The sequence below is a fragment of the Hevea brasiliensis genome, chromosome 14 (genome assembly GCF_030052815.1).
Source record: "Hevea brasiliensis isolate MT/VB/25A 57/8 chromosome 14, ASM3005281v1, whole genome shotgun sequence".
Classification (NCBI taxonomy): Eukaryota; Viridiplantae; Streptophyta; class Magnoliopsida; order Malpighiales; family Euphorbiaceae; genus Hevea; species Hevea brasiliensis.
In genome coordinates this window covers 85,578,938-85,600,534 of record NC_079506.1, presented here as the reverse complement: position 1 = coordinate 85,600,534, position 21,597 = coordinate 85,578,938, and the positions used below count along the sequence as shown (strand labels likewise).

Here is a 21,597-nt window from a genome sequence, read left to right as displayed (position 1 = left end):
AACCTTTGTGGGAATGGTAAAGGTGGCATGTAGGCTTTAGGTGCAACATATTTTGGTTCTTCCTCTTTGCTCTCCCTCTCCTTACTTCCTTTTTCTTCCACTGAATTTTCTTTCTCAGCTCTAATTCTAACTCCAGCTTCAGTTTGTTCATCTCCTTCTCTGTTTTTCTCTTCAATCTTTTTATCTCCATTCTCCAATATTTTTCCACTCCTCAATGTAATAGCCTTGCATTGCTCCCTTGAATTTTCTGGCTGGCTAGGGAGCTTCCCAAATGCTTTGTTACTTGAAGAGCTAGCTTGTTGAGCTATTTGATTCTCTAACATTTTGTTGTGTGTTCCCATTTGATCCACTTTAGATGCTAATTGAGAAATCATTTCTTGTTGACTTTGATGGCTCACAAGTAGAGTTTCAATCATAGCTTCTAATCTAGCTGTCTTGTCTGGTTGTGCTTGTTGTGGTAGAGGTGGAGCAGGTGCATTTTGAGGTTTAGGAATTCCAGGAGGAGGACCTCTATTCTGCTGAAAATTCTGATGTTGTTGATACCCAGAAGGTTGTTGAAAATTTTGATTTTGCCCCTGTCTACCTCCCCAAGAGAAATTGGGGTCATAAGTTGCAGAAAATGGGTTACCACCTGGTCTTTGATTGTAGTTCCCCACATAATCCACTTGCTCACTTGAAAAATCTTGATTAAGTGCAGAAAAATCTGCTGCACAATTGACATTTGCAGCTCCAACTTTTACTGAATTACTAGAAACTCCAACTGAAGAATCTACTTTCATGCTTAGCTTGTCCATCTTCCTTGTCAAAGCATCAAACTTAGCATTAATCATATTCATGGCATCAAGCTCAAACATACCAGCTGGTTTCTTGATCTCATTCCTCTCACAACTCCATTGGTAGTTGTTATAAGCAATTTTATCTAGAGCAGAAAAAGCTTCATCTTCAGATTTTTCCATAAGATCACCTCCAGAAGATGCATCAATTGTACTTCTAATAGCAGGTGAAACTCCATTGTAAAAGTGTTGAACAAGCATCCACTTAGGAATCCCATGATGTGGACATCTCCTTTGCAAATCCTTGTACCTCTCCCATGCTTCATACAAGCTCTCATCATCTCTAGGTTTGAAAGAAGTCAGCTCATTTCTTAGCTTAGCTGTCTTGCTTGGTGGAAAATATTGAGCTAAAAATGCTTGAGAAAGTTCATTCCATGTTGTGATAGAACCCAATGGCAAAGAATGTAACCACTCTCTAGCTCGGTCCTTCAGAGAAAAAGGAAATAATCTGAGTCGAATTGCATCATCAGAAACTCTATTTATCTTCAACATATCACTGATCTCAAGAAAGTGTGCTAGATGCACATGTGGACTTTCACTTGGATTTCCTCCAAATTGTGATTGTTGTACCATCCGAGTGCAGAGCTTGATTCAAAATTATTAGCTTCTACCCTTGGTCTTGTGATACTTGGCATGAAATCTCCAATGTTAGGATAGGCATGATCCTTCACAGAGCGATTGTTATTGTTGTTGGCCATTTCTTCTTGTAATTGCTCTTGCTCTTGTGCTCTTTCTTGTTGTTGTTGAGCTTTAATTTTAGCTTTTCTCCTCTTAGATTCTGCTCTTAAAGCTTTTGCTGTCTTTTCTATTTCTAGGTCAAAGAATAAATTGATTTCTTCACTTTTTGTCCTTCTCATAAAATAAAGTACCTGAAAAACAAAATAAACAAATTCTCAAAGTAAAATGGTAAAAAGAAAATAAAATAAACTGCCCAAATTAACCAAACAAACAATTGTTCAATATCAAACAAAAATAAAATCCCCGGCAACTGCGCCAAAAACTTGATGGGGCGAATCCTCTCTCTCTCTATTAAATTTTCTTTCCTTTTTTTCTTTTCTTCCTTTCCTCTTATGGCAAAAATTAGGAAATGATGAATTTATATGGTCCCTAAAAGTTGCCCTAAAAGTAAATAAGAGCCAATGAGTGGATAGGAAATGAGGTGTAAAATTATCCAAGTCAGCAGCATTTTTCACGTTTTGGGCAGTCTGCTTAGGGTTCAGCTTAACCCTAAGCAGCTTCTTAGCAAATTTCAGCTTCTGGTCGCACTGTCTGCTTAAGGATAAGCAGACCCTCAGCAAATCTCGGCAGACTTAGAGTAAAATAGACTTTTTTGCTCATGCTTGACTTGTGCTGCACCTTAAGCACTGCCGTTTTACCCTAAGCAGGATCTTAAGCGAAGTCTCAAGCAAATTTCGGCTAACTTGCTCTTTCAAGGCTTGATTTCCTCAACTTTCATCTATGCTTAAAGAACTCCAAATTTCTTCAAATCACTTCCTATTACACTCATTGATCTTCAATTTGCCACAAAATCCTATCAAAAACAACAAAATTACGAAAATCAAATATAAAGTATCTAAAATTAATAAATAAGATAAAATAAAGCTAAAAACATAAAATACACTAAAATATGAGGGCAAAATGGATGCAAAACTACCCTAAAATGCCTATATGAAATGAGTGTAACAAAAAGAAGAGTGTTTGTCTGCTTCTTTGGTCTTCGGTCTTCACGTCCTACAGAATTGCAAACCAATAACTCATAATATAGAAATTATTTTTCCTCTCTCCATTCGGATTATAAATTCCAAATGGTTACACTGATTTTTTAGTAACTCAAACTTTTCAACTTTTGCTTTCCACTTCAAGAGAATGGCTTATCTACTGTGGCTTGCTCACGTTCTCTGCTTCCTTTTGTTTCACTTGCATTTTCAAGCTTCTTCTCTATCTTTTTCTTTTAATTCCTCCTCTGCTGCCATGCTGTGCTAGCATGACCAGAGTCTTGCCTTGCTCCAATTCAAGAAAACCTTTTCCATCACAAGTGATGCCTCTTCCTGGGATTTCCCTTACCCCAAGCCTTATCCAAAGACAGAGTCTTGGAAAGAGGGCACGGATTCTTTGGTGGGATGGGATCACTTGTGACAGAGAAACAGGTAATGTAATTGGCCTTGACCTTTCTAATAGCTTGCTCTATGGTACCATCCATTCTAATAGTAGTCTTTTCTTCCTTCGTCATCTCCAAAAGCTTGACCTCTCTTGCAATGACTTCAACAACTCTCACATTGTACCTCAGTTTGGCCAGTTTTTGAATTTAACATATCTTAACCTAAACTACTCTGTTTTTTAGGGCCGAATTCCACTAGAAATTTCTTATCTGTCTGGTTTGGTTTCGCTTGATCTTTCTAGGAACAATTATTTAATACTTGAAGCCACTACTTTTAATAAGCTTGTTCATAACTTATCCCGATTCACGGAATTAGACTTGAGTGAAGTAAACATGTCTTTGGTTGCACCTAGTTCTGGATGAATTTGTCTTTTCTTTGACATCTCTCAATCTCCATTCTTGTTCATTGGAAGGCAAATTCCCGGATATCGATCATCTATCCTGCATCGGTTTCACTTGATCTTTCTGATAACTATGATTTGATACAAGAAAGCACTTATTTTAAAAAGCTTGTTCAAAACCTAACCCAGTTACAAGAATTGGACTTGAGTGGTGTAAACATGCCTTTGGTTGCACTTAGTTCCTTAATGAATTTGTCTTCTTCTTTGACGTCTCTTAAAATAAGCAGAAGCCAATTGCATGGCAAATTCCTAGATATCAGTCATCTATCTGTACTGGTTTCACTTGATCTTTCTGGTAACTATGATTTGATATAAGAAAGCACTTATTTTAAAAAGCTTGTTCAAAACCTAAACTAGTTGCAAGAATTGAACTTGAGTGGTGCAAACATGTCTTTGGTTGCACCTAGTGATGTGGCCCAACCGCAAGTGCACGGGTCGTACAAGTAATATAGAAAAGATATCATTCCCACGAGGAGTTGTGTTAATGATTGAATTTTTTATATAAAAGTTGACTAAATTGAAGTATTTTTGAAATTAAAGTAATGAATTGATGGGTATTGAGAATGTGAAATCTATATGTGCAATATTAATATTCTATTCAACAATGTATTAATTAAACTAAAATTGCATCAAATTGAAATAAGCAAGTTGAAATATGGCAAAATTAAAAATGACAAGTAATTAAATTCGATTAGAAATTAATAATGATAAAAAGGCGATTCCGGAGTTCGGGATTTCATATTCGAGCTATTTTGGGATTTTTAAATTGGTTATCCAATCTTGTGGAACTTATGGGTTTTAAGGAGATTAATTCTTAAATCCTTTGAATACCCTTTCGAGTGAAACAAAGAGTGCCTTAATCAATCTAATCCTACTTTCGTGGAGTTAGAATTAATTAAGACCCATTAAGTTCTTTAATTAATCTGTGAATCCTCTTAATCCTTAGCCTATTTCTAGGTCTAAGTTAATTAAGTCCAATTTCTTGATTATCTATCACAGGGCCTTCTTCTTTCGGTGCCTCAACCATGGATTAAGAACATCACTTAATGGGATCCTACACTAAGCATGTCATTAAGCACACAAGAAATGAATAAAACTCATTAAGACCACAAAATATGGATTACCCAATCAAAATCCACAAAATATCTCAAATATTACAACCCTTACTCCAGAATCTAAATAAAACTACTCACTATCCATAATGTTTACAAGATAATATGAGTTTATATGAAAATAAGCTTTAATCTAAGCTAAGAAGCAAGAAACTAAACACTAGAAATGTAGGAAAAATATAAGAAAAGAAAGAAATCTCCAAATCTGATTGGAAATGGTGTGGGAGAGATTTGTGACTCTTCAGCTGCCCTTTTGCTCCTCTTCCTTTCCTTTTCTGCTCCTTCTCCCCCACTTTCTAAAATGGGAAATGGGACTATTTATAGCATTTTCTGACATGGAGCCCTAAAATGGTGTGTTCTAGGAGGAATTTTCTGAGGGAATCTTCTGCCAGCTCATTAATGAAACCTTTGTGGGACTGCATAAGTGGACTGCATAAGTTATGTAGTCCTTTATACAGTTTTCGGCTGTTTCTGGTTCACTTATGCGAAACTGCATGACTTGGCACATAGGTTATGCACATTTCCGTGAGATTGCATAAGGGAGGCGTGAATCTGCATAAGCCATGCACTCTCCTTATGCACCATTCGGTAGGTATTGGAATAGTGATTTTTTCTCCTTATGCAGATCTGCATAGCTTATGCGGCAAGTTATGCACAATTTGGTCAATGCATATTTCAGCTTGAAAACTTGTTTTTGACATCTTTGGCTGTAGAAGTCACTCCTCAATGGCAAAATTTCTTTTTAGTCCTTTAGAAACACCATTTTTCCTACAAAACAAAGTAAAAATTACAAATTAATCCAAAATTGACAATTATGAAAAACTAACTAAATAACTAATGAAATTAGCTAAAAGTGACTAATAATCAAATAAAATGGCTATGAAATTAAACCTAAATGACTATGCAAAATGTATACATCAAATACCCCCAAACTCAAGCTTTTGCTTGTCCTCAAGCAAACTTTAAAATATGATGCAATTTTTAGGGGTGCCTTATCCAAAGAGCTATGAAAATCACCTATTAAAGTAACTTAACACCCCTTTAGCCATACCAACAATCCATATACCCATCCTCCAAAATGCAAAGAATCTAATGCTTATCCAAGTTTTCACCACTTAGCCATCAAGTCAATTATCATTCAAAATTCCCAAACCAACCAATCAAAAGAGAGAGTTATGCTCAAAAGGAATTCTAGGACAATCAATAACCAAAGTGTCTCTATATAGAATGATGGAATTGAATAAATGAATGGATAGATTTCCAATCCCATAGGCAAATTCCCTACTCCTATCTCCACTAATGTAGCAAATACTATCAAGAGATCAAAGGTCTTTTTAGGGATGTAATGGGGCCATGGGGTTCAAAATGAGGCTAAGAAGAAAGATGGGTAAAAAGGATTCAAAGCATGAGAATATCTTCAATCTTGACAACATAAGGTACACTTCTTATTTTATTATATTTTTTCTTTTTTTTTTATTTATATGGGGGAGAGAAATACACAATGAGGATTGTCAAGTGCTAGCATAGTTTACAAAACACATAAAAATGGAGGGACATTTTGATTCATTTTCTTTTGATGATTGTCCCTAAAATTTGCCACCCCCAAACTCATTTCTTTTAATACTTTGGGTGGATTTCTTTCATTTTGAATGACAATGGTGAAAAGCACATATACTAGCACTTTTACAAGATGACAAGCATTTCTTCTCCCTTTTATTGTATTTTTTTCTCTTTTTTTTATATATATATATGTACCTAATGTTGTAAATAATTATTCTCATGAAAAGGGTTGGAGTGTTTGGTTCATTGGCTAGGTAACAATAAGGATTTCAAGAAAAATTAGAGATAAAAAGGGCTCAAAGGGGTTTGCAAGGATAAATTTTAATTGGGAAAAAGGGCCAAATGTTTAAAATGAGAAGGTTTTAAATCAAAGAATGCCTAATCATCTCTCTCTTCAAGTACAAGCTGGTATTTCGCCTTAAAAGGTTTAGAAAATTTGTTCTAGGATTGGTGAGACATCATTTGACTACCTTATATCCAATAATTCCCTCTAAACACTCCAATCTCTAAAGGACTAGTTGGGTGGCTTTTTGGCTAAGAAGATATAGGCAAGGGATAGACACTTCAAAACCTTGCACCTCTTGGAAAACTTTCAATCCACAAACCCAGCTAAAGGTAAGTCAAATTACTCTCATAGGCACATTTTCAATACTCAAGGGATTTGGCAAAAGATTTTAATGCATGATGCATGATTCCTAAAAATGAATAATGCATTAACTAAATGGAGGAAATCTATTTGTCTATTTGTGTGTAATGTATACAATTCTAAATGGTGTATAATGTGTGTGTAAATGTGTAATGTATATGTATGTATGGATGTATATGTAAAATATTTACAGTATATGTAAATGGAATGGGATGAGATGCTCTTATACTCAAAATGTGAAAAATGAAGCAAAAATCAAAATGTGCACCCCCAAACTCAAAATTAGACATTGCCCTCAATGTCTCAAGCAGTATATTACCAAAACTCAAAGCAAGTAATAATTACCAGGAATTGTGAAAGTTAAGAGCAAAAAGAAAGAGTTACCTGGTATAGAGCAGATGAGAATTCAAGAGATAATGGGGATGCATAAGAAGCTACACAGGTTATGCAGAAAAAAGTATTGTCCAGAACAAGTGCATAAGGGAGGTGCATAAGCTGTGCGGTTCTGCATGAGTGGCAATAAGGACTGCACAGGCTATGCAAAATATTTGCATAAGGGATTCATAGCTTATGCAGTTCTTGCATGAGTGGCATAGAGGACTGCACAGGCTATGCAAAATATTTGCATAAGGGAATTCACAGCCTGTGCAGTATATTCAAAAGCTGCTGCATGATGATTAGCAAGGAAAAATGTGCAACCACCAGTAGAAGCATGCAAAAATATACAATGTATGGACAATTATGCACAAAAGGGCAGTAAAGGCAATGAAAATCAATGAAAAACTAATGTCATGGCCATCCAATAGAACTTTAAGAAAAAAAGAATTCAAAACAAACTAATTCAAAACAAACTAACAGAATTCAAAACAAACTATAATTGTTTGAACATATTTACAAAGAAAAAGTCCTACAAGTTTGAACAAAAGTAAAACAAAAACTAATCTAGTTCTATTGTTTTGCCCTTGTCCATAGATGTTGCTAAGGGGCTGGTTGCATCTGGCTGCTGTCAAAATGATGGTGCTGGAGGTGGAGGTGGCATTCCCAGAAAAATCATGAGTTTCTTCATCATCTCCTTCAATTCTTTCTGCTTGTCCCTGGTTTCCATGACAAGGTCAAATAGTTGATCATGACGATCCTTTAGGGTATCAAGACCAGTGTCAAGCTTCCTATCCACAAAGTATATATCATCATTAAGCCTTTCAAGATAGGTGAATAAGGCTTTAGTGTTGAATGCAGGAGGGGCTGTGGATGAGGAGGGTTCAGCTGTAGAAGGTGCGGGCTGTGCAGAAGCTGCTGGGGTGTCCTGTGCAGATTGAGGGGGTGGGGTAGGTTCGATGAGAGTCTTTGTGGGGTGATGGGACAGGTTGGGCTTCTGGTTGTGCAATGGGTTCAGTTTCTGTTGCTGGTTGTGCAATGTCAGAATGTGGCAGGTTGAATCCTGTTTTGGATAGGTGTGTAGCATCAAAAGATAAGGTGTCTACAAGTGCTGGTATTGGATGCTCTTCAGGATTAAAACCAAAATGCTTGGCTATGACAGTTATGAGCCCACCCAAGACAATGTCACCTATGGATTTAGTGGCAATATGCAACACATGCTCACAAAAGAAATAACCAAGAGAAACCTTGACCTTGTGAAAAGCACACCATAACATGAATAATTCAGATTTCCCCACAGCACCAGAACTAGTCCCTCTGCCCAAGATAGTGCTAGCAATCAGTCTATGAATAAACCTAAGTGCAGGGCCAAGTATTTGAGAGGTTTTGATCGCACGTGAGAAAAAGTCTGAGGTTGGTTTGTGATAATTCTCCAAAATTGAGCAGCATTCCAAATACCCTTGTTTGCTACCTCTACCCCTGTATATGGCACTCTAAATAGCCCATCAATATCAAACCCAAGAATGCTATGAAATTGATCCAATGATAACTCTCTATTTTGCCCCAAACATCTAAATTTCATAGTTGGCTTAAAATCTACATCATGCAATTTCAGGGTGGCAGAGAATGAGGAGATAAATTCCAAAACTAAAGCTGGATAAACAATTTCTTGCTTGTGCACAAATTCCATCCAACCCATACCATCTAGATAGGCAACCACATTGTCAAATAAACCAAGTGACTGGAGAGAGTCTGCAGAAATATACCTAGTGGGTTGCACCCTCCTCTCTTTAAGTCTCTTAAAGGTTGCCTTGTGAGTTGTATCCTGAAGGGGCCAGGGTAATTTTGATACCTGGGATGCTACTGATGTTTGCTTTTTGCTGGAAGAGGGTGTGGAGGCTGAAGTTTTTGGATTTTTGGGTGGAGGCTCTGACCTTGGGGTGGTGGGTGGTTCTTTACGTTTTGAGAGAGGAGGTACATAAGCAATGGGTCGCGTAGATTTCGACCTAATTTTCCGCTTGTAGGTGGCTGTGGAAGGTGGTGGGGGTGTCTCTTGTGGAGGGGAATTAGGGTTCGGAGGTCGCATTGACAATGGCGAAACTTGGAGAGGAGAAGTTTGAGGGGAATGGGGAGGCGACTCCATGGTTCCTGATGGTGAAGATGGAGTAGGTGAGGGAGGAAAGAAAAATGCAAGAAGAGATTAGTGTTAAGGCGGTGGAAATAGGCGTGGAGAAGAAGGGAAAGAGATAATGCCGAAATAAGTGGGAGTGAACGGACGGTCGTGATCAGAAAAGACGGGAGGTGGGAAAAATGAGAGCCGAAGAAAATTTTGGATTTGGTTGTGTAAGACTGCATAAGGGGATTAATGGGTGTGCATAACTTATGCACCCTGCTTATGCACCTCTCGGCAGTTTTTGGAATTTTGGGTTGGTGGTCATGCAGAAGTGCATAAGTCATGCACTCTGCTTATGCACCTCTCAGTGGGTTTTGATTTTCAGGGTTTGTGGTTATGCAGAATTGCATAAGTCATGCACCCTCCTTATGCAGGTCTCGACAGATTTTAGAGTTTGGAAAATGTGGTCATGCAGTTGTGCATAAGCTATGCACTCTGCTTATGCACCTCTCGGCAGATTTTGGAATTCAGAGTTTTTGGTCATGAGGAAGTGCATAAGTTATGCGCTCTCCTTATGCAGATTTCGGCAGAGAGAGAAAATGCAGGATTTGAAGTCATGCAGAAGTGCATAAGTTATGCACCCTGCTTATGCACCTCTCGGCAGGTTTTGATTTTTGGAGAGTTCGGTCATGCGGAAGTGCATAAGTTATGCACTCCCCTTATGCAGATTTCGGCAGAGAGAGAAAATGCAGGATTTGAAGTCATGCAAATGTGCATAAGTCATGCACCCTGCTTATGCAAGTCTCGATAGGTATGAAATTTGACAAAAATGTGGCTATGCAGAGTTGCATAAGCTATGCACTACCTTATGCAGTTTGCAACAGAGATGAAAATGGCAAGAATTGTGGTTATGCAGGATTGTATAAGCTATGCAGTTGCTTATGCACAATTCAACAAGATTGAGATTGCAATGGAAAATGATTTGCAAGTGTGAAAAATACCCTAGAATGAAGAAATATAATTCTATTAAGCATAAATCATGAGAAATTATCACCAAAAACACATCAATATATACAAAATCCATCAAAATTACATCACACATGCTTGTAAAAGTGAATCCTGCATAAAAGGCATTTGTAACCCATGCCATTTTGACTCAAATTCTGCAAATCAACATTTAGCAAATTAAAACTCAATAAAATCTGCATAAAGTTGCATTAATCCACAAATGATGAACTCCCCAAGTCATGCCAAGAAAATGCAGCATGTCCATCTTAAATCTCACATCCCAAATAAGCTCAAAACTACAAAGATGACCCACTTACCACCATATTAACATTAAAAGCACATATACTTAAAAGTTACACACCCAACCTCACCAAGAACATAAGTCATCTGCTGCAGACACCCTCTTTGCTGCAGAATTTCTTCTTCCTCTCTGCATAAACTAGGTAGCAGACCTGCACAGGTTATGCAGCAAAAATCAATCAATTTTGGGAGTGTTGAAGAATAAAATATCAGTTAAGGGTCACTCCCCAGCAGTTCACCAGCCTTTCTTCATTGAAATACATCTACAAGGGACAAAATTCAACAATGTCAAAAATTGAATTTGGGGAGATTCAAGATAAAAACAAAAGCAATGAAAATAAAAGTAAATCAACAAAAAGGAAAATAAAAGAACTTGGGATGCTTCCCAAGAGGGCTAATTTATAGTCCTTAGCTGGACTTTTCATGAATTTCACTGAAAAGAGGTGAGGGATTAGAGAGCTTGTAACAGCTTGCTCCTTTTATTGGGTCTCCAGTTATGTAATGTTTCAATCTATGCCCATTGACCTTAAAATTCCCAGATTTTTCACTCCAAATTTCAATTGCTCCATAAGGGAAAACCTTAGAAACTCTATATGGACCAGTCCACCTTGATTTAAGTTTTCCAGGGAACAATTTCAATCTTGAGTTGAACAATAAAACTGAATCACCTTCTTTAAATTCCTTTTTTCTAAGATGCTTATCATGCCAAACTTTGGTTCTTTCTTTATAAATACGGGCACTTTCATAAGCATCCATCCTCAATTCTTCAAGCTCATTAAGTTGCAATAGCCTTTTCTCACCAGCTTGCTTAAGATCAAAATTCAAGGTCTGAATGGCCCAATATGCTCTATGTTCTAGCTCCACAGGTAAATGACAAGACTTACCATACACCAACCTAAAGGGAGTAGTTCCTATAGGGGTTTTGTAGGCAATCCTATATGCCCATAAAGCATCATCTAGTTTGATAGACCAATCTTTCCGAGAATTGTTCACTGTTTTCTCCAAAATATGCTTGAGTTCTCTGTTAGAAATTTCAACTTGTCCTGAAGTTTGAGGGTGGTATGGGGTAGCTATCTTGTGCACTACACCATACTTCCTCATTAAGCTCTCAAATTGCTTATTGCAAAAATGGGAACCCCCATCACTAATTACAGCCCTAGGAGCTCCAAATCTACTCAAGACAAATTTCTTTAAGAATTTCACTACCACTCTAGCATCATTAGTTGGAGTTGCAATAGCTTCCACCCACTTTGACACATAGTCAACTCCAACTAGGATGTATTTATTACCAAATGAAGGAGGAAATGGCCCCATAAAATCTATTCCCCAAACATCGAATAATTCCACTTCAAGAATATCATTTAGGGGCATTTGATCTCTTTTTGACAAATTTCCACTCCTTTGACATTTATCACATTCCAACACAAATTTCCTCACATCCTTAAAAAGATTTGGCCAAAAGAAACCAGCTTGCAAAATTTTACTAGCTGTTTTAGAGATTCCAAAATGTCCTCCATAATCAGAAGCATGGCAATGATGCATAATACTCTGTGTCTCATCATCAGGAATACATCTCCTTATTAAACCATCACAGCATCTCCTAAAGAGTAAAGGATCATCCCATCTATAAGACTTCACCTCATGCAAAAACTTTTTCTTTTGTTGCCATGTCATACCTAGAGGTAAAACTCCACAAGATAGATAATTCACAAGGTCTGCATACCATGGTAGTTTAGCAACAAGAGAGAAAAGTTGTTCATCCAAGAAAAACTCATCAATAGGGACTTCATCCATTTCTTCATCATCCAATTTCAACCTACTAAGATTATCAGCAACTACATTTTTAGCTCCCTTCTTATCTCTAATCTCTAAATCAAACTCTTGTAGCATCAGAATCCACCTAATGAGCCTGGGTTTAGCCTCCTTTTTACGGAGCAAATACCTGATGGCTGCATGATTTGAAAATATAACCACCTTTGAGTCAATTATGTAAGGTCTGAACTTTTCCAATGCAAAGACAATTGCTAAAAATTCCTTTTCAGTTGTTGCATAATTTGTTTGAGCCTCATCCAGTGTTCTACTAGCATAATAAATAGCATAAGCCTTTTTGTCCTTTCTTTGACCAAGAACAACTCCAATTGCATAGTTGCTAGCATCACACATAATTTCAAAAGGTAGGCACCAATCAGGTGGTTGCATGATTGGTGCAGTGATAAGAGCTTGCTTCAACCTGCAAAAGGCATCCAAACACTCTTGGTCAAATACAAATGGTATGTCGTGACTTAACAAATCAGACAAAGGTTTGGCTATTTTAGAAAAATCCTTGATAAAGCGTCTGTAAAACCCAGCATGTCCTAGAAAACTTCGAATTCCTTTGACATTGGTAGGAGAAGCCATCTTCTCTATCACTTCAACTTTGGCTTTATCAACCTCTATTCCTCTATTAGACACCAAATGTCCAAGCACTATCCCTTCCTGAACCATGAAATGACACTTTTCCCAGTTTAACACAAGGTCGATTCGCACATCGCAAAACTTTAGAAAAGTTAGCCAAGCATATGTCAAATGAAGATCCATAAACAGAAAAGTCGTCCATAAAAACCTCCATTATGTCTTCAATGAAATCTGAGAAGATTGCCATCATGCACCTTTGAAAAGTGGCTGGTGCATTACACAACCCAAATGGCATCCTCCTATAAGCAAAGGTTCCATATGGACAAGTAAAAGTAGTTTTCTCTTGATCATTTGGATGGATAGGGATTTGAAAAAAACCTGAATATCCATCTAAATAGCAAAAATAAGAATACCTAGTTAGTCTTTCTAACATCTGATCAATGAAGGGAAGTGGAAAATGATCTTTTCTAGTGGCAACATTTAATTTTCTGTAATCTATGCACATTCGCCAACTAGTCACTGTTCTGGTGGGAATTAATTCATTATTTTCATTTTTGACCACTGTCATTCCATCTTTTTTTGGGACAACATGTACTGGGCTCACCCAAGTACTGTCTGAGATAGGGTATATGATCCCTGCATCAAGCAACTTCAAAATTTCCTTTTTAACAACTTCTTTCATATTTGGGTTCAACCTCCTCTGATGTTCAATAGATGGCTTACAATTTTCTTCCAAAATAATTCTGTGCATGCAAAAGTGTGGGCTTATTCCCTTAATGTCATCTATGGTATATCCTAAGACTATCCTAAATTGCCTCAACACTCTTAACAACTTATCAGCCTCTAAGGTACTCAAGTTTGCATTTACAATTACTGGATAAGTGTTATTGGTGCCAAGAAATTCATACCTGAGCTGAGAAGGAAGTTGCTTAAGTTCTACCTTAGGTGCATCTTCTTCCTTGAATGATGGTTGCTTAGATTCTGCTTTTTCCTTTTGTGTGAGTTGAAAAACTGGAGCAGAAATGAATGGCGGACTACCCTCTAAATGTTGAGCATATGCAGCCACACGAGGGTTGTCATAGTCTATGCCTCCTCCATGAACCAAACAATTTTGAAGTGGATCTTCTGGATATTTCTTTCTGAAGTGTTCTTCAACCAGCTCATCAATAATATCAACTCTCAAGCAAGTATCAGCTTCAGAATGATGCTTCTTCATAGTGTTATTAATATTGAAAACCAATTGATCCTTACCAACTCTAAGAGTCAATTTTTCTCCCTTAACATCAATCAATGCTCCTGCTGTAGCTAGAAAGGGTCTTCCCAAGATAATTGGAATATTAGAATCCTCTTCCATGTCCAAGATGACAAAGTCAACAGGTATATAGAACTTTCCAACCTTCAGAGGCACATTCTCCAAAATCCCTTCAGGATACTTAATTGATCTATCAGCTAACTGAAGAGAAATGTGGGTTGGTTTTAGATCTCCCATATTGAGCTTCTCATAAATGGAAAGGGGCATAAGGCTAACACTAGCCCCTAAATCACATAAAGCTTTTGTAGAACATGATTCCCCAATGTGGCATGGAATTGAAAAACTCCCTGGATCCTTGAGCTTTGGAGGAAGTTTCCTTTGGAGGATAGCACTACATTCTTCTGTCAAAGCTACAGTTTCATGGTCTTCAAGTTTCCTCTTGTTTGAGAGAATTTCTTTCAAGAATTTTGCATAAGAGGGCATTTGTGAAAGAGCATCAATAAAAGGCACATTTATGTATAGCTTCTTCAAAACCTCTAAAAACTTTCCAAATTGCTTATCAAGCTTGGCTTTGTGAAATCTTTGTGGAAAGGGAAGTTGTGGCTTGTAAGGCTCTGGAGGTATATACTTCTCTTCCTTCTCTTCAATTTTCTCTTTACATTTTTCTGCACTCTCTTGTTTTTCACTCTCATCAGTTTCTTTCTCATTTTCTCTCTTCTCACTATTTTCACTTTTCTCATTTTTTTCACTATTATCATTATTTACAACTTTCCCACTTCTTAAAGTAATAGCTTGACACTGCTCTCTTGGGTTTTCTGGTTGACTTGGAAGTTTTCCAAAAGACTTGGTACCTGAGGAAGATGCTTGTTGTGCAATCTGATTTTCCAGCTTTCTGTTATGTGTTTGCATCTGTTCTAGCCTTGCTTTCATCTCTCTCATCTCCTCATCATGCTTATTTTGGTTAGCAAGAATCTGTTGTAATAAAGCTTCTGTGGTGGAACTTTGTTCTTGCTGTTTTGGTGGAGGATTCAAATTTTTCTGCTGAAAATTAGGCAATGGTTGCCTATTTTGCTGATATGGGATTCCTTGTTGCTGTTGTGGCTGAAAATTCTGATTTGAGACTTGACTTTGCTGATTTCCCCATGAAAAGTTAGGATGATTCCTCCAATTTGGATTATAAGTTTGAGAGTAAGGATTCCCCATTTGCTTGTTTCCATAATTACCAACATAGGCAGCTTGCTCTCCATAGTCTACTCCATAGCTGGTAGTTCCTTCTGCATAAGCCACTTGTTGTGAGCTTCCAGATGATGATGATGAACTAACCAACATACTCAAATCTTCCATCTTCTTAGCCAAAACATTTGTAAGTGCATCAAATTTTGCATTAATCATGTTGAACGGATCAAGATCATACATTCCAGCAGCTTGCCTTTTTTGAGTTGGAGCTGGTCCTCTTGGACTACTCCAAAGATGAGTATTCTTTGCAATTTTCTCCAATAGCTCATAAGCTTCATCTTCATGCTTCATAATAATTCTCCTCCTGTTTGAGCATCAATAATCCCTCTAATTGCAGGAGTGACATTTGTGTAAAAATTCTGGTTTATCATCCATTTTGGAATGGCATGATGTGGGCATTGTCTCTCTAATTCTTTCCATCTCATCCATGACTCATATAGAGTTTCATCTTCTCTTGGTCTGAAAGCTGTCATTTGATTCCTCAATTCTTGAGTTTTTCCAGGTGGAAAATATTGTGCAAGAAATGCATCAGTGAGTTGCTCCCAATTTGTAATGGAGTTGTGAGGTAAAGAATCAAGCCAATCCAATGCTCTATCTTTCAAAGAGAATGGGAATAGCTTCAATCTTGCTGCATCATTAGATACTCCAGGTTGTTTTTACATATCAAAAATCATAGCAAACTTCTTCAGATGTGTGTGTGGATTTTCAGAAGGATGTCCTCCAAATTGAGAATTCTGAATCATTTGAAGAACTCCAAAATCCATCTTGTAACTATTTGCATCAATCCTTGGTCTTGCTATGCTCTCTCTCAAGTCATCAAAACGAGGAAAAGCATGATCCATCATACTTCCCCTAGGCAAATTAGCATTTACAACTTCTTCACCATGGGCTGCATTTTCATTGTTTCGATCATTTCTAGCATTACCACCAATTCTAATTCTTTCATCAGCCATGTCTGCTTCAATTTCAGTTTCCCTCAAAGCTTCTTTTCTTTTTCTGGTTTCTTTCTTGTTGGCTTTACAAAATTTCTCTATTTCAGGATTGAACAATAAGGATGTGTCACTTGTGCTTCTAGCTCTTCTCATAAAAGGTTAAAAGTACCTGAAAAAGAACAAACAAACACAAAATGAAAAGATAACAAAAATAAAACTATAAACAACTAAAATAATCAAGAATTCAATCTTAAACAAACAACTCCCCGGCAACGGCGCCAAAAACTTGATGTGGCCCAACCGCAAGTGCACGGGTCGTACAAGTAATATAGAAAAGATATCGTTCCCACGAGGAGTTGTGTTAATGATTGAATTTTTGATATAAAAGTTGACTAAATTGAAGTATTTTTGAAATTAAAGTAATGAATTGATGGGTATTGAGAATGTGAAATCTATATGTGCAAAATTAATATTATATTCAACAATGTATTAATTAAACTAAAATTGCATCAAATTGAAATAAGCAAGTTGAAATATGGAAAAATTAAAAATGGCAAGTAATTAAATTCGATTAGAAATTAACAATGATAAAAAGGCGATTCCGGAGTTCGGGATTTCATATTCGAGCTATTTTGGGATTTTTAAATTGGTTATCCAATCTTGTGGAACTTATGGGTTTTAAGGAGATTAATTCTTAAATCCTTTGAATACCCTTTCGAGTGAGACAAAGAGTGCCTTAATCAATCTAATCCTACTTTCGTGGAGTTAGAATTAATTAAGACCCATTAAGTTCTTTAATTAATCTGTGAATCCTCTTAATCCTTAGCCTATTTCTAGGTCTAAGTTAATTAAGTCCAATTTCTTGATTATCTATCACAGGGCCTTCTCCTTTCGGTGCCTCAACCATGGATTAAGAACATCACTTAATGGGATCCTACACTAAGCATGTCATTAAGCACACAAGAAATGAATAAAACTCATTAAGACCACAAAATATGGATTACCCAATCAAAATCCACAAAATATCTCAAATATTACAACCCTTACTCCAGAATCTAAATAAAACTACTTACTATCCATAATGTTTACAAGATAATATGAGTTTATATGAAAATAAGCTTTAATCTAAGCTAAGAAGCAAGAAACTAAACACTAGAAATGTAGGAAAAATATAAGAAAAGAAAGAAATCTCCAAATCTGATTGGAAATGGTGTGGGAGAGATTTGTGACTCTTCAGCTGCCCTTTTGCTCCTCTTTCTTTCCTTTTCTGCTCCTTCTCCCCCACTTTCTAAAATGGGAAATGGGACTATTTATAGCATTTTCTGACATGGAGCCCTAAAATGGTGTGTTCTAGGAGGAATTTTCTGAGGGAATCTTCTGCCAGCTCATTAATGAAACCTTTGTGGATCAGCATAAGTGGATCGCATAAGTTATGCACTCCCTTATACGCTTTTAAGTTCTGGTTCACTTATGCGAAACTGCATGACTTGGCGCATAGGTTATGCACATTTCCGTGAGATTGCATAAGGGAGGCGTGAATCTGCATAAGCCATGCACTCTCCTTATGCACCATTCGGTAGGTATTGGAACAGTGATTTTTCTCCTTATGCAAATCTGCATAGCTTATACGGCAAGTTATGCACAATTTGGTCAATGCATATTTCAGCTTGAAAACTTGTTTTTGACATCTTTGGCTGTAGAAGTCACTCCTCAATGGCAAAATTTCTTTTTAGTCCTTTAGAAACACCATTTTTCCTACAAAACAAAGTAAAAATTACAAATTAATCCAAAATTGACAATTATGAAAAACTAACTAAATAACTAATGAAATTAGCTAAAAGTGACTAATAATCAAATAAAATGGCTATGAAATTAAACTTAAATGACTATGCAAAATGTATGCATCACCTAGTTCCTTGATGAATTTGTCTTCTTCTTTGACGTCTCTTAAACTAAGCAGAAGCCAATTGCATGGGAAATTCCCAGATATCAGTCATCTATCCAAATTGGTTTCATTGGTCCTCTCCCACAACAAATTTAATGGTGAGATTCCCTCCTCATTTGGAAACCTTAAACAGCTTCATACTTTGAGCCTCCGCAACAACAGTCTCAGTGGTCAAATTCCATCCTCACTTGGAAGCCTTAAGGAACTCACTTCATTGGTCCTCTCCTACAACAAATTTAATGGTGAGATTCCCTCCTCATTTGAAAACCTTAAACATCTTCTATTTTTGGACCTCAGCAACAACAATCTCAGTGGTCAAATTTCATCCTCACTTGGAAGCCTTAAAGAACTCACTTCATTGGTCCTCTCCGACAACAAATTTAATGGTGAGATTCCCTCCTCATTTGGAAACCTTAAACAGCTTCATAATTTGCACCTCCGCAACAACAGTCTCAGTGGTCAAATTCCCTCCTCATTTGAAAACCTTAAACATTTTCTACTTTTGGACCTCGGCAACAACAATTTCAGTGGTCAAATTTCATCCTCACTTGGAAACCTTAAGGAACTCTTTAAATTGGATCTCTCCTATAACAATTTTAATGGTGAGATTCCCTCCTCATTTGAAAACCTTAAACATCTTCTAATTTTGGACCTCAGCAACAACAATCTCAGTGGTCAAATTTCATCCTCACTTATGAGGCTTAAAGTCGTCTTATCATTGGATCTCTCCTATAACAATTTTAAAGGTGAGTTTCCTTCCTCATTTGAAAACCTTAAACAACTTCAAATTTTGGACCTCTAAAACAACAATCTCAGTGGTCAAATTCCTAATTATTTTACAAACTTCAAACAATTTTACAGGTCCCATCACTTTCCAAGGAAGCAGGCTTTCAAGTTTAGTATACCTCGATTTATCCAACAACTTGTTACATGGCCGAATTCCAAGTTCAATTTTCAAACTTGTGAACTTGAGTGTTCTTATTCTTTCATCCAACAAATTGATAGGAGAAGTCTCTTCTGCAGTTTGCGAGTTAAATTCTCTTCAAATTCTTGACCTTTCAAACAATAGTTTGAACGGCTCCATGCCACAATGTTTGGAAATTTCAGCAACAATCGTTCAGTATTGCACTTGGGCATGAACAAATTCCATGGAACCATCCTTGAAACGTTTCCAGTAGGCAGCAACTTGAGATATTTGAACATCAATGGTAACCAATTGCAAGGGAGAATCCCACCTTCCATCTCCAATTGTATAAATTTGGAAATTTTAGATCTCGGAAACAATAATATAGATGACACATTCCCCCATTTTCTGGAAACACTTTCGAAGCTACAAATTCTAATTCTAAAATCCAATAAATTTCATGGTTTGGTGAAAGGGACCTCTGCCAATTATTCATTCCCAAAGCTACGAATTTTTGACCTCTACAACAACATGTTTAGCGGACCTCTACCTGCGGAGTATTTCAACAATTTCAAGGCAATGATGATCTTTGATTTGAATATGAAATACATGGGGGCGCTAAATCATTCTTCTTATGATTATTCTGTAAGTCTGACACTCAAAGGCTTAGAGATTGAGTTGGTGAAAATCCAAACACTTCTTACATCCATTGATTTGTCGGGCAATAAATTCACAGGGGAAATCCCACAGTCAATTGGAAAACTTAAATCACTTAAGTTGCTCAACTTATCTCACAATCAACTCACAGGCAATATTCAAGCATCATTGGGGAATTTGAGCAATTTGGAATCATTAGACCTCTCTTCAAATCTTCTTGTTGGAAGGATTCCAATGCAATTGACATATTTGACATTTTTGGAAGTGTTTCGGGTTTCACATAATCAACTTGAAGGGCCTATACTTGAAGGAAAGCAGTTCAATACATTTGATAGCACTTCATATGAAGGAAATTTGAGATTGTGTGGACTTCCACTAGAAAAATGTGACAATGGGGAGAGGAAAAAACCAACAACATCAAAGGAAGATGATTCCAAGTCTAAAAATGGATTTGGATGGAAAGTCAGACAAGGTGGTATGGATGTGGAGTAATATTTGGTGTTGTAATGGGATATGTTGTGTTTAAAACAAGAAAACCTACATGGTTTGTGAGGATGGTTGAAGTTGAAGGGCATCGAAAGCCAAAAAGATTTAGCAATTAATCTTCTAAGGGAAACTTTCAATGTGACTGGTGTTTGCAGGTAATATTTCGTGATATTTCTTGCCTTGCATATAATTTCAGGTTAATTAGCTTTCTTTTCTTTTCTTTTTTTTATCTCTTTTTATATAAATATGCATAAATTGTTTTTTTAGGAAATAAATTATTCTTATTGTTAATTAGCACAATATTTGATCTTCTTGTTATAAGATTTTATCCATTTACCATGAATTCTTTACAATTCTTTTTTTTTTTTTTTTGAATTTTCTACCTTGTTAGGCAGGTGACGAATAACTAAGAAGATGCGGCCAAATGAAGATACAGTGTTAGATGCATAGCACATGTGAATGTGGGGGCAAATCTAGCACAATTGTTCTATCATGTAAAAATTTATCTGGTTATGCTTCTCTCTGTCTCTGTTTTCTACATATATAAGTTTTCTTAAAATAGTGAAAGTTTTTGTATGTCTAAGATTGGGAACTTGTGTTAGATTTTAATTTCTATTTTGTTATTCTTGAGCTATATTCTGACTGTATATTCCTTTATTTCGAATGCAATTTGACCTACAATATATCAATCTTGTACTATATTTGCCATTTGTTGAACAAGGATCGGTAGGTCCATTTTCAGCATATTTATCGTGAGGCCAACTTATGTGCTGATTGACTGGCACATTATGCCCATTCTTTTTTAGCTGGATTGATGCGGTTGCAAGAGGCTCTGAGTAGGTTCTTTAATTGTTGCAGCATGCATGACTTTATTTTGTTTTTCTCTCTATTCCTTTTCTGAAAAAATGAAGATAATAAATTTTGTCTTATACCAAACCTAACCAAGCTAATTAAGTGCAATTGACTTACTGCCATTCAGTTGAATGAAATCAACGAGGTCACAAACCATATTTAAACAGGTCTATCCAAGGCCCCCTTCAAGATTTGGGATCCCATTGATCATAACCATGGCTCTCCCAATTTGCGCCCTTATGGATGGGTCTAATGTGAGTACGAGAGCAGCCCAATCAAAAAGAAATTCCACTCCATTAATGGTAATGGGGCAAGGATGAGATTAAGGCTTCCTGCCTCCATCTCCACCTCGATCTACCTTAATTTTTGTGTTCATATGATGTATATTTGTACGTTATGATAAAATATTTTAAGTATATATTTTATTTATTAT

General features: G+C 36.7%; 1 protein-coding gene and 2 non-coding genes across 3 annotated transcripts; all 3 read left to right on the top strand.

Annotated features, from left to right (window-relative positions):
* The first annotated feature begins 1,044 nt into the window (after positions 1-1,044).
* LOC131173746 (small nucleolar RNA R71) lies at positions 1,045-1,151 on the top strand. Its single transcript, XR_009144060.1, has one exon. It is a non-coding gene; the product is annotated as a small nucleolar RNA R71 (small nucleolar RNA).
* Positions 1,152-15,769: 14,618 nt separating this feature from the next.
* LOC131173642 (small nucleolar RNA R71) lies at positions 15,770-15,876 on the top strand. Its single transcript, XR_009143955.1, has one exon. It is a non-coding gene; the product is annotated as a small nucleolar RNA R71 (small nucleolar RNA).
* Positions 15,877-18,215: 2,339 nt separating this feature from the next.
* Positions 18,216-20,318, top strand: LOC131173052 (receptor-like protein 43). Its single transcript, XM_058134703.1, has 3 exons — positions 18,216-19,011; positions 19,127-19,287; positions 19,335-20,318. Exons 1-3 carry the CDS (start codon positions 18,216-18,218, stop codon positions 20,316-20,318), a joined length of 1,941 nt encoding a protein of 646 aa, XP_057990686.1.
* Positions 20,319-21,597: the final 1,279 nt, after the last annotated feature.